This window comes from Chaetura pelagica, unplaced genomic scaffold (genome assembly GCF_000747805.2).
Source record: "Chaetura pelagica isolate M959 unplaced genomic scaffold, ChaPel_1.0 scaffold328, whole genome shotgun sequence".
NCBI classification, from domain to species: Eukaryota; Metazoa; Chordata; class Aves; order Apodiformes; family Apodidae; genus Chaetura; species Chaetura pelagica.
The window spans coordinates 2,682,918-2,696,016 of record NW_009954216.1 but is presented as its reverse complement, the minus strand read 5'-3'; the positions used below and the strand labels follow the sequence as shown (position 1 = coordinate 2,696,016).

Genomic DNA, 13,099 nt, shown 5'->3' with positions numbered 1-13,099 from the left:
CGCGGGGCCTCCCTGCGCGCTCGGCGGGAGCCTGCGGAGCAGCCGGGCCGGGCTGGAAGCGCGGGCTGCTCCGCGTTTAGCCCTGCGGAGGGGGAGGAAGGGCCTGGCGTCCACCCGGGCTCCATGCGGAACCAGGAGCGGGTGCTCGTCTGCCCTCCTGCTGGCCCAGGCGAACATCGCGTTTCCTATTGAAGCGTTATAATGTACATTAGAAAAGCAGATGCCTTAGTTTGCGTGTTTAAAGCACTTCTTGCAGCTACTGTGAAACAGCAGGGCAAGGGAAAGGGGACTGTTTGATACACTACTACAAATCTTTCTCAACAGACAATGGAGAGCAAGTTTTGGTTGACGTGGAAGATAAAACCAACAAAGAGATAAATGAGCACATTAAAAAAATCTTGGGGAAAAGCAAGTAAGTAACTCTTAATAACTAACATCCAGTCTAGCATACATTGTAGTACAATCCCTGCAAACTTCTGTGAGGTATACAGAAGATAATCACACTTTTCCCAGACAAAATTGAATGAGCTAGGTCAAGTCCACAGGCTAAGAACTGTAAATCTGTCTTTCTGCTAAATTGTGTTCAGGGAAAGAAGAAAAACTGTTGACATTCAGGCTTCTGATAGTAACAAACAGCTCTCTTTTCTAGAGAAGTACTTGAAAAAGAGGAAAGAGAAAGGAAGAAACAATCACATCCTGCAACGTTTGGGCCCAAGAAGTATCATCTGCGAGAATGCATGTGTGAAATCGAAGGCCAAGTTCCCTGCCCAGCTTTTGTGCCACTGCCCAAAGAGATGAGAGGAAAATATAAAGCTGGTATGAAAAATGAAGCATCAGCCTGACCTCTCAAGTCATGCAGTTGGTTTTTCCTTGGGGCTAGACAGTCAAGGTACTTAGTGAAACGCAAGAGCTAACAGTTCCTGGAAACAGGAACAAGCAAATTCATGTAATACAGACAACCTTGTCTCCTAAGTCTTCTTACAGCTACAACTAGAATGACTGAAGTGAAAAATAAATAAAAATTTAAAACATAGCTTTTTTGGTGCCAGTTTTGCAAAGCATTACAGTCAATATGGCATAAAAGGAAGACAGAACAAGGAAAACAGTGATTACAGCCCTATTTCCTACTCATGCCTGCATGTCTAAGATCATGGCAAAAACAAGACCATGTTTGCTTTGGGACAGAGACTAGACTAAAAAGTGAATTTATCTTAGAAGAGACACAGAATACTACAATTTATAGGAATTTGTGTGAAAGTGTTCCTGCTGGTTTCCATCTGGTACTAACTGAAGACAGCCAAATGATCATGTCACTCAAACTACATGCTAAATTCTCTTATTTAGTTACTACTCAGAAACAGCTAAAAGTCTCATTTACAAGAAGGTACAACCTTTGCAGATACTGTAGCTCTGAGAAGCACTGATTAAGTCAAGAAAATCAGCAGTAAAGGAGAACATGTAAGTTGGTATTTGAAAGACATGCTTTACAATTACTTCTTCAGAAAATTTAAAGCTACTTTTAAGGTAAGACAATTTCCTAAACGAACTTGCTTAAAAAAAAAAAGGCAAACATAGAAGAACTGTGTCTAGATTGATCAGCTTCCAGCAAAGTCTAGCCCTCAAGTCCATTATGCCCCAACTCCAGAATTGCTGTAGAACTCCTTATCTCAAACACTATCTGCACATGGTAAAACAAATCCTAAACCATCATGGCTTCTGCCTCACCACACAATTGCACTACACCTGCAATAGTACATACTCGCATCTGGTGGGTTGTGGTGCATTGCTTGGCATTTGGTAATTGCACGTGCCTTTAAGTCAGGCTTATAAATGCAAATTACTGTAGAAGTGCATTTCTGAGCTAATGATCAAGTAGATAATTTCACACCAATTCAAGCATCCCATAAAAACTGTCAAGGACGCACAACCACACAAAATAAACATGTTTGTTTATTTCATCTCTGTTTACAAAGTTTCCATACAGAGTAGTGCATGCAGTTTTAACAAAAGTCAATGCTAATTACTGAGCTTTATGGTTAAGATGTCTTCATTCTCTTGTGCCATGTGATCCTCACAGCAGTCCAAATACCAGCGTAAGGTCTTCACTTTGGAGATGACTTGAGTATCAGATGTCTAGTCTATCACATTTAACACTGACAACGATCATGAGGTATGCTAATCAGTTACCTGCTTGTAAAAATCCATTATTACATGTACAATAAGGATACTTTTAATTATTAGTGTATTAAACTGAAAATACAAACAAGGCAGGATAGTTGCAACCAAGAAAAACACTTTTTTTAATGTGAAAGCTGAAACCACTGAAGTATTTTTCATGTTTATGCCAAAAAAATCTTTGGGTTACAGTGCAGGGAGCAATCCTCTTGACTAGCAAACAAGTCTGTCTTAAATAGCTTTATACTATTTCTATTAAAACAAACACTTGCCATCTTAGTTTTTCTTGCCACCTTCATAAATCCAGTGCCACTCTGCAGTTTTGTTTATGACCTTCCAGAAACCTCCACATGTCATTTCATTTGGTGCAAAATAACACTCAGGGTTTCAACTAATATATCTCCGTATAAAAACTTCATGGTCTTAAGACAACCAGTCCTGCACATGTTTCAACTGCAGATGTAGGCTACAGTAAGAACATCAGCTCTCCTTCACTGGCTACTCTTACCTCCTCAGTGACTAGTGCCATTAAGTGAGGAAATAGGTGGTTTGGTTCCACAAGTCCCCTCCTCCATTTACTTACAAAATAAAACTGGAATTCCTGCTCTTTAGGTAGTGTAATTAGTTGTGTCTCTAAAAGACTATGCAATGCTTGGGTTACAGATATGTTGATATATATTATCAGAGACACAGTTAAGGGACATCTGAGTAAGCCCACTACTATTAGTGCTATACAATGTGATCTGCCTGATTTTCCTCTAGTTCAGCTTCAAATAAATACACCCGTTAGACTAACCCCTCCCCACCACCCTTTCAAACTGATGCCTGATGATAGACCTCTGCCTTTCCAAGATAAAAATCAGAGCAGCTCAGGCTCCATGTTTTGCAGAGACAGAGGCTGTCATCACCCTGAAGTGATCCTGCATTTCAGATACCAACTTTCAGAAGCCCTCTGTCATCACAGCTGCTGGCTGACACCTAGGCATCCCCTGGACCACAGGGGCACAAGATGTCTCCAATTTGGAGCTTCGTTTTTAAGACAGACATGCCTGATTCTCCCAACAGCTCCTGATGGGAACCAAATACACAAGAGAACTGCTGTTTGGCACTACTGTAGCCACAGACTTTGTCTCACAGCTTTCACTGAATTCCAGTTCAGTGGCCCTTCAGCTCTCCACTGTAAACAAGATACTTTGTTCCTTGAATGATACAAGAAGAGGGTTCCAGTCTCATATATATGACAAACATGATCATTCTGTCACCCAGAGAATGTAAAGGAATGTGTAGATTCCATAAGATAATTAGGAATTAGAGGGTCACCCTTTATATTATAATTTGAAATGGTGCTAGCCTGATGCTCTTTACATGGAAACAAGGAGGTATTTGTTCCCACACAAGCAGGTCTCCAAAGCCAGCATAGCTCTCTAGTACACTATAGTTTGTGCTCAGAGCAAACAGAAACTAAAAGGGATGAAAAGACAGCATCCAAATGTTACTTGGGGATTGTTACCAACACCTTAAAAAGTCACTCATTGATAGAAAGTTCTTCTCAGTCTTAAAATCCTTTATGCATTAACATTGCACAAAACAGCTCTGCAACCCTGCATATTCTGCACCTCAAAGAATCACAGTGGTCTTTTAACAGCCTGTTCTGGTAACACTATCAGGCAGCTGATCTACCTGCAACCCTGCACTGTCACTGCCAGAGGGTGCAGAGGTTCTATAAAATGTTTCATCTCTCTTTAGCCAACAGCCAACTCAAAAGGCCAAGACTGCAACAGAAAGGGGGGGAAGACAACAAATCAACATGGCAACCACTTCCAAATTGTAATTCCCTATTAGCACTTAACCACTTTGACCAAAATAAGCACACAGTAACACCAGTTAGCATTAAAGAGTGTTTTTAACAAGTGATGCTCACATTTCTTAGTGTAAGCGTTTAGAACCAGCAGCATACCTCAGCAACTCCTTCAAGACTGAGTGGTGGAAATGCCTGATTGAAAGTGCATAAAAGTCAAGATTCTCCCAATTCCCTCTTGTGACCTGTATTCCTGTTTGTATCTGCTCTACCTTCCCATATTTAACAGTAGACTTCAAATAATTATTACCCAGCCCCACTGCTGCTTCAGCAGTTGGATTTCTCCTTCTGCTTTGCTAATGTGCGTTTCAGTTCCTTCAGGTTCTCTGTCAGTACCTCCACCTCATCCATTCGTCCACTATGCTTGGCATCAAATATATAAGCTTTGATGTTATCTATCTGCTGGAGAAGCAGCTCTTCCTCTATAGCCTCCTCTCCAGAGATCTCATTGCCATCCTCCACCTCAAAGGGATTGGTAGAGTATCCCTCTTCAAATGGATTCCCAGAATTCCGATTGTTGGTAGGCTTTTGAAATGGATTTTCATCCTCTTCAAAAGGGTTTGAAGTGGTGCCAGGTGCTCCATTAGTTTGCTCATCATCCTCCTCATCTTCAAATGGATTATATTCTTTTCTATCACTTTGCAGAGCTGTGTTAGAGAAAGGAATCACTGGAGAAGTGTCTTTAGCAAATGGGTTAGCAGGATCGTCCTCTAATGAAGGGGTATCAGCTTCATCTTCAAAGGGGTTTAGACAGGCTGGCCGAGCTTGGTCATTGTCACACTGTGGGACATTCTGGGGTTTGAGTGTGAAGATCAAGTGCTCTTTAGCTGGCAGCTGCTCAACAGCATGAGTTTCAAAACTTTGCTCCCCTTTGAACTGAGTAATATCCAAATCCAACACATGTGCTGTCAAGTTCCGATTCTCTTTTGCAACTTCATGCTGATGGTGCTTGACTTCTCTTAAGTCTAAGGAGCGTGTCCTTGAATGCTGAGACATCAATTTGTGTTCTCTTTCCCACTCTTTTTCACGAAGGATCTGAAGTTCCTCCCTCTGCATCTCTTCCTCTTCTGCCTGTTTTTTAGAAAGCTCGATAGCTTTCAAGGTTTGTTGTTGGTCATATTCATCCTGCAGCTGCCTCAGGTTCTCTTGCAACATATGGACCTCGTCTATCCTGTTTGCTGCCTTTGCTTGTTTAATGAAGGATGTGATATTATCAATCTGCTGAAGAAGTGGGTCTGCTATCTCACTCTCTCTGGATATGCTAGATGTAGGTAACCAGCCTTCAGACTTCCTGACTATTTCTTTTTTCAGGTGTGTTGTATCACCATTAAGTGCAGCTGCAGATCTTGAGATAAAGTCTTTCTGCTTTTCGTCTTGTTTTCCCTGTGTTTCAAGAGCCATCTAAAATAAAAAAACACGTAAGAGAACAACACTGTGAGCTAGAAAAATTCCCTTCTCAAAATCCATAGGTATATGAAGTTAGCTGATCTTAGGTATTGCTGGCTGTCACTGAAAGGGATCAACTGCATTTTTGGTTACTTTTCAGAAAATGCTTATTTTCAAAATATTACCTAAATAGTTCTGTTTGGCTTGTTTGTGATGAAATTGATCAAAATGCCATGACATCTGCCACTAGAAATTTGAGGGCAAGTAGGAACAGTGACAGTGCTTTATACAGAGCAAAAAAGTGTGTAATGCAAGTGTGCAAAGAGTGGTCTAGGATGATTTGGACAGTAACTATCACAGCAGATATCTGCAACAGAGTATCAGCATTAAATCTGAACTTCTACCTGAATATAAAGCTATTTTAGCTTCTAATTGATGACGTAACACCTCTATTGGAAGAGGTGTTCTTATTACAGTATGTCCTTTTTCACCACTGAAAAAATCTCCAAATTCCAATCGTGCAAATGAACTCCAGAGCAGTTTCAAAATCCACATAAACTGCCTAACGTGCTTGGTTCAGGATCTGCTCTGCAGACACTGCAGGAGAACAGCACAGTTGCTGCCTGCCAGTGTTCAGCTGCTCTGTGTGCACCTGCTCATGTTCTTGATAGAAAACAGTGACAGTGTCACATCAACCCCTGAAAAAGAGTATGGGATGATCTGCACAAAAACTTAAAAAATGAAATCCAATAGCAAAGGCAGCTACTCATACACACACAGCTACTGGCCTTAAGCCCTTGAAGGAGGCCCTGGTACAAGACATAACAGATCTTAACCTGTCTTACCATCTGCAGTCTTCTCTTCTTCCGTTCTTCGTACTGGTCTTTGGTTGGCAGGGACATTAGGCCAAGCAGTTTTTCCTGGCAAAAATTAGAAAGATTCATAGTGTTGCTTGCAGGCATTCAGCCCATTTTCAAGTACTTGAAAAGAGAAATACCACCAAGAAAGCACTCCACAAAGGAACACTGCAGCCACTGCTGCAAGCCTGAGTCTTTGCTGCCATAAGGCCAGCTACTGCTGGCTGGGTTTACAGCCCAGCAAGGGACAAAGCCAAGATCCATACACTCTAAGATCCCTGAACTCGATGCTGCTCTGACTACACTACCTGTACTCAAGATATCTCATTAAGGCTACCCTAAGTCACTGAGGAAACTACAGAAATGCTTTGAATTAAACCTCCTGTCAGAAGTTTCAAACCACAGGGATGCCTGCTCAAGGAGAGAACACTACAGACAGCACTACATAAAATGTACATCCACTCATATCATGTGCTCCATTTACCTGAACAAAAAGTGTAGCTGAATATCTTATCATTCTCTGAAGTTGTAGAGTTTTAGGGTGAGGTTGGGGATCTTCATGCAAGCCTAGACTCAAAATCTTCTTACTGAATCAAAGCAAACATACAGCCTTATCAGTTCATAAACAAGGGCCAGCAAAAATGCAACAAAAGGGGAGAGAGACAATATTGCAGTAAAATATTCTGATGTGCTTTTAAGTAAACTACTTTGGGTATTACAAATTATAACACTTTCCACTCCCATTTTTTTAAACTGTGCCACTATTAGTTTCCTCTGTGCTTAGCTATTTCCACTGCAGAGGAATGCATGACTTTCAAGGCTGGAAAAGGAAGCAGAAATGGATGGTGCACTGGAACAGCATCCATCTTTCATTCTCTTCACAACTGAGCAGACAAATTGATTATCCATACAAATAAGCAGGTATATGCTACACAAACACAGAGGGAGTCATAACAGAGGGAGATACACATGGGGGTGGGGAAAGAGAATTATTATTTTTTTTTACCTTAGAGCATCTATAAATTCGTACACTTTCTGAATCTCCACCCTCAAGTCATTAGCATGTTCAAGATTGTAGGTTGTCTCCCCAGCACTAAGAAACAAATACAACTTTACTGTAAGTCGTGCATCCAGCTAACAATACAACACTAGAAGTTATCCCAAAATTACTAAGATTAAACAGTGGTAAGAACAGCTAACACTAAAAGGGTTGAACGATTTTATTTTAAGCTCATAGTTGTTTAAAAACCCTTTCTTTGGGACAGAAGTGGAAAATGACAGTCATCTTGTGAACATAATTTTATGTTTTATTGTCTTTTTATTTACTATTCTAGAAGAACCTTTTTTTAACACAAGAATGCCACTCTACTGATAATAACTAAAACATACACAAAGAGCAAACACATCTATTTTGTGTTTTTTTCCAGGTGATTGAGTGCAGAAAAAAACACTGATGGAGGAATTAACTATAGCAGTAAAGTAAAACAGTCACCTCCACTAACACTTGCCAGAAAGTGGAACCCCACATGGGTATAATATTTAAGGTGCTCATAACCAACTGTCCACCTGGGGACACAATCAATTATATGCCCTTCACTAGGATCTCACATTTATTGATAAAACAAATTAGGATTTAGCAGGGCAGACTCCACCAGTTTTTAGCTTCTGTCTCCTTTTATACCACAAATATAAACTCCTTACTCCTTCTTCCCTTTGGTGAGGAAAAATACATATATGTTCATAAACAAAAATCAGCAAATGGGCTTACTTAAGTGATTCTGCCATCCTTATGTATTCTGGTGCCTTCTGGTCAACCTTCTCCATGCAGAGTCGGAGTTTCTTGTTTTTAAAACAAGATGTATAAAAAGGAACTTACATTAAAACACTAGTGCAAGAACATGCCAACATAAACGTTTCATGCTGCCTAGGCACTTTCAGAGTTAACCCTGATAAAAGCTCTTTAACTGTTCAGGGTTACAATATTGTCCAGTTATCTTCAGAACACATGATGGTGTGGTCAGGAATAGAGGACTCCTGCTACTCCGCCAAGCTGAATTTGTAATTCTGAAGCTGATTTAATGGGGGACTTAGATAACATCTAGCCTTAGAACTTCAGAAAGAGCATCAACAGAAACTCTCTCCAGTGGCAACTGGCTCCATCACTTAAGATACTACAGGGCCTGAACACCCCCTAGAGTCTACTCTTAACACAAGCAACTATTGCCATCAAGTAAGAGCCCGGGTAGGGGAGAACAAACCAAAAGCCAACTAGTGACAACTGCAGACAGACACCCAGCAGATGAAAGCAAGAGTCTGACTTGCCTCATAGAGTTTCACAATCTCTGGGGTGTGCTCTCTCTCATCAATCTGCTGTTCTCTTTTCAACAGGGTATCTTTGCAGTGTTGGCAGCAACGGATCCGCTCATCGTCCTTCTCATCCAGAACGGAGCTGACGCTGCTGACGCTGCTGATGCTGCCACGGCGGGAGCCATGGACGCTGCTGGGTGAGGAGGTCGGGCTGGTATGAGCACTCAGAGCCTCTTTGCTGGCACTTGTGAGTTTGCCTAAAAATTATACACAGGTCGTTTGACAGTGACTGGAGAAGCCAACAGATTTTACCAACGGAAATGGATTGCACTTGAGCAGAAACTCTACATTCAGGTAGTACTAGAAAACCACAGTGAAGAAGTCTGCTGAAAGGCATGCAAGGAACCCATAACAACCAAGACTACAAGTCAGAATTTGCGTTTTCACTGCAAATCCTGCTCCATTCTAAAAGCAGCCAGAGAGCAGACTGCTGAGAACCACCCGCGTTGGTTATGCCTAGAAGCATTCTCATGTTGGAGCTTGCACAGTTACAGCATAGTGTGTGGAAGAACAGGTAAGTTAATGCTGTCCATGCTTTATGCTTGAAAGCTCCAAAAAGCATGGTATTTAATTCCACAGAAAATACAGTCACCTCTGCAATGCACTAGATGAGGAAATTAAAGTTAAAAGAGTTTCTTAAAGGTTTGTGGATGAATTTCCTCAATGTCAGCATTTGGACAACTGTGGGCAAGACTGGAAGTATCCACAATAGTTTTAAATGTCAAGAACCTGGGCAGTCGTAATTCCTGAAGTTAATACCTTGACAGTTATAGTACTCAGTAAAATAAGACACTAAATATTAATTATATTTACTAGTAGTAAAGACTACTACTACTTCTAATAACTTTTTCAATGCCATGTAACACTTCCAACTCTGAAGAAGGAATGGAGAGAAAGGATGGAGAAATCATTCTTCTTACTCTGTTTCACAGACAAGTGCCTGCATGAAATCAAAGCTCATATTAAGGACCAAGTTTTCCACACAGGCAGAATATTACCAGCAGCTTTTTTTCCAAGGGCAGAAAGCCAGGATGCAGTTAGCACCAAGTGAGTTAAGTAAAGGGAAATTAACACCACACTTCCTACTTACTTGCCAAAGGAAGACTGACAAGTTCTGTGCACTTCTTGCACATAATGGACCCACAAAGGCGGCAGTGGTGGCGTCGGTTTCGAATGCTGAACTTACTGCCACAATCTGGGCAGAAGGGAACATCCTGATCACTGACCCAAGGCACAACAGACTTCTCTATAGCTGTGAGTGGGAGAGGGGAGGGAACACACAGCATAAGATCGTCATCCCATTAATTCCTCAGCTGGTTAAACTATAGGAGCAAATAGGCTGAGGCAAGCTCATACCAACCTCTTATTTTAGCTGACTCAGTGTTTGCTCTGTCAAACGAGGTAAGCTAGTAGGAGATAAACAGCACATTCAAGAAAACTGTACTTTTGCAAGAAAAAAAGCACAACCCAGCCCAACAAGAAAAGGAAACCTGGCATTTAAGTGGAGTCTTTACACTATATTCCTGCAACTTTTCTATTTATTTCTAATGCCATATTCATAAAAGTAGTGGTAAACAATTACTGCAAAACCTGTACAACTCAAAGCATTTTGGACATACATCCTGCAGCATCCAACACTGCTACATCTGAGCCAAAATGTAAGTGTAACATTGGTAGATTTTGAAGAACACAAAGCTGGAAGAATCATGACAAAAACATTACAGAGAAATTTAGTAAAGTAAAAGATGGAGAAAATACACAGGAAAAGATGGTTCTTGCAGCACATGGAAGTAGCATCTTCAGCTCGGAAACAGTGCAGAGAAACAGAAATTACACCTGCAGTACAGGGTCAGACCAAGCACAGTGCTCAAGGATAAAAAAGGAAAACAGTAGTGTGCAAAGACAGTCATAGTTTGGTATCCTTTAGAAAGTGCACTGCTAGATAAGTGGACACACTCATACTAAAATATGGTATTTTTATCTAGAAAACATTCAGAAGGCTGAAATATTAAAAAGCAAATTTACCTTTTCTAACCTGATAATTAACTTATTAACTTCAACTACATAGTGATCAATCCTGGCTGCTCGGTGCTTCTTGAAATCAGAAAGATGGCTTCTCATAGCACCTGGAGAGACAGCAGAAAGTTTCATGGTCAGCCAGGTGTTCTGTATAGATTTACATGCAGTCAAAGACCTCTTGAAAGACAGTTGTCACTTCTTTTCACTATTCATCTCTTATGTTCAAATTTAATTTTAAAGACACAGGAGAAACCTGCATTTTCAGTGCTGCTCTACATAAAACACACAGGCTAAAGCTTTATCTCCAGGCTAACAACAAACAGGGTTTTATTTCTACTACAGAAAACAAGCACTATGTTAAAGACAACATCTGCAACTTGTTTTTTTTCTCCCCCTCTTCATCCCTCAGTTACATTTGGCAAAGCTATTATCAACTAGTAGCATTCTCGAAACCAACTCCCTTTAGTTTCCTGGCTACATGTTGAACAAAGGGAAGAGGCAAGTCCAGTGATTACTGGAGGTTGAGGCAACAGCAACTCCTCATTTAGACTGGTGATCATCCTCCCACCTTTAGGGGTCTGAACCAAATCCTTGAAGTTTACAGAAAACTGATGACCAAGTACACAAAGTTACAATATAGCATGTGTTTGAGAAAGGCACAAATGATACTATACAATCTTAGTTTAAGTTTTGATCCTTTTTCAAGTAAGATGAGCCAGGTATTAAAAATCAAAGTTACAGAAAAAAAAAACAACAACAAACAAACCCCTTCTGACTGAAACCACAACATCAGATGTTGCTTTCCAATACACCTACATAAGTATAAGAATCTCACCATTTAAATCCAATGAAATAACAAAAAAACCTCCAAAGCTGAACTCACAGGAATGAAAGGGCCCCTCTGGGTAACTGAATTCAACCACTGCTTCAGAGACATCGCACAGTCCCTTCCACAGACCTAACAAATCCCATCCTAAAATTCACAAGGTTCATCACTTCTCTGATGTTCAGAAACCTTCTGATAGTTCACTGCCTAAATTTATTCTTAGCTAACATTTATGCTATGATTTCTGCAGGAACAGTTATAAAGTCAAAACTATAATGATCTACAGAATTCAGACTCTGCACACCCAAAGGACTAAGTCCTAGTCTGTCAGCAGCACAAGGGAAACTTTTCCAGGAGCCACCAAAGATGGTGCTGCTTCCTCCCCCTGAAAAAAACCATGATATTTCAGTATCAGAAAGAGGCAACTTCCAGTAGCAGTATTTGTAATTACAGCCTCAGTCAACATGTCTTTGAAATTCTGTGGTTTGGGGTTATTTTTTGTTGGTATTTTGCTTGTTTTCTTAGGATTTGTTTTTTTACACCTCAAATCTAAGGAAAAAGCTGACAGAATTTAAATCAATGGACAGGTTTTTTGTCAGACACGTAAACTAGCAACTACTTTAACTGTAGCCCAAAAGAGAGATTTTACATAGCTATAGCTTAATTACTAATTACTGGGTTATCTGTTTTGTAAAAAGCCACCAGATGGTTGCAGAACACCTCAGCAAAGCTAGATGCACAGAGAACACACATCCAGCAAGCCTCAACAGCTGAGGCACAGTGACCAGACAAACAGTTATCCTGCTCTCAAGGCCAGTTGGGGTACTGATCTCTTTTCCCCCCTCCATTCTCTGCAGTTTGCCCATCTCCCCACACAGTGTAGGAGGCTGCATAAAACCAATATGCAAACCACAGCCACAGTCCACAGCAAATCAATCACAACAGACACAATTCCACGCAAATTCAGAAACACTGTAGCACTTTCCCAACCCAGATGAATAGAAAAGTCATCCCCACTGCCTACCAGTTCCAGCTCTCCTACCTACTTCCTGAGGCTCCCACATGTAGGGATCTACTCCCCCATAGCTGAATGACTCATATCGCTCTTGAGACCCAGAACCAGTTCTGTCATCTTCTTGTTTCAGCAATTTCTTCTTTGCTCTTTTGGCCTTCTGGACTAAATCTGGAAAAGATAAACTCAACTTATCAAATGTGGCAAGTAGTTACTGGACATTCCTCACATGAAACCAGTATGGAATGTTCCTAATCTTTTAACAGGAGTCTTTTTCCTTGATGACTAGCTTATCCCCTATGTGTTCTGTTTAGAACCAGAATGTGGGGCAGAGAATCACAGATTATATGAAATCCTCTGTTTTCTGTCATAAAGTAGCACCAAAGTCCTTAGGACAAAGCAGTAGTTTTAGACAAGCCATTCAGGGACTACACTGTACAACAGAAAGCTGTCTTAAATTATGGGACCAGACAGCATTCTGGGACATCAAAGAGATCGTATCTTAATTATCTTAATTCCCAAAGATTTTCTTTGCAACCACATTCAGTCAACCTCAAAACAAAAATAAACAAAAAAAAAAAAAGGGGAAGAGTGGGACC

The 13,099-nt window shown here is 40.7% G+C and overlaps 2 protein-coding genes across 2 annotated transcripts; one reads left to right on the top strand and one right to left on the bottom strand.

Annotated features, from left to right (window-relative positions):
• Window positions 1–123: 123 nt before the first annotated feature.
• Window positions 124–842, top strand: MRPS25 (mitochondrial ribosomal protein S25). Its single transcript, XM_010003386.1, has 3 exons — window positions 124–169; window positions 325–412; window positions 650–842. The coding sequence occupies exons 1-3, from the start codon at window positions 124–126 to the stop codon at window positions 840–842; spliced, it is 327 nt and encodes a 108-aa protein (XP_010001688.1).
• Window positions 843–4,300: 3,458 nt separating this feature from the next.
• Window positions 4,301–12,666, bottom strand: ZFYVE20 (zinc finger, FYVE domain containing 20). The gene is made up of 10 exons (XM_010003364.1): window positions 12,531–12,666; window positions 10,669–10,769; window positions 10,004–10,049; window positions 9,734–9,895; window positions 8,599–8,840; window positions 8,045–8,115; window positions 7,283–7,369; window positions 6,761–6,863; window positions 6,265–6,339; window positions 4,301–5,434 (listed from the first exon to the last, which is right to left on the bottom strand). Exons 1-10 carry the CDS (start codon window positions 12,550–12,552, stop codon window positions 4,301–4,303), a joined length of 2,043 nt encoding a protein of 680 aa, XP_010001666.1. The 5' UTR covers window positions 12,553–12,666.
• Window positions 12,667–13,099: the final 433 nt, after the last annotated feature.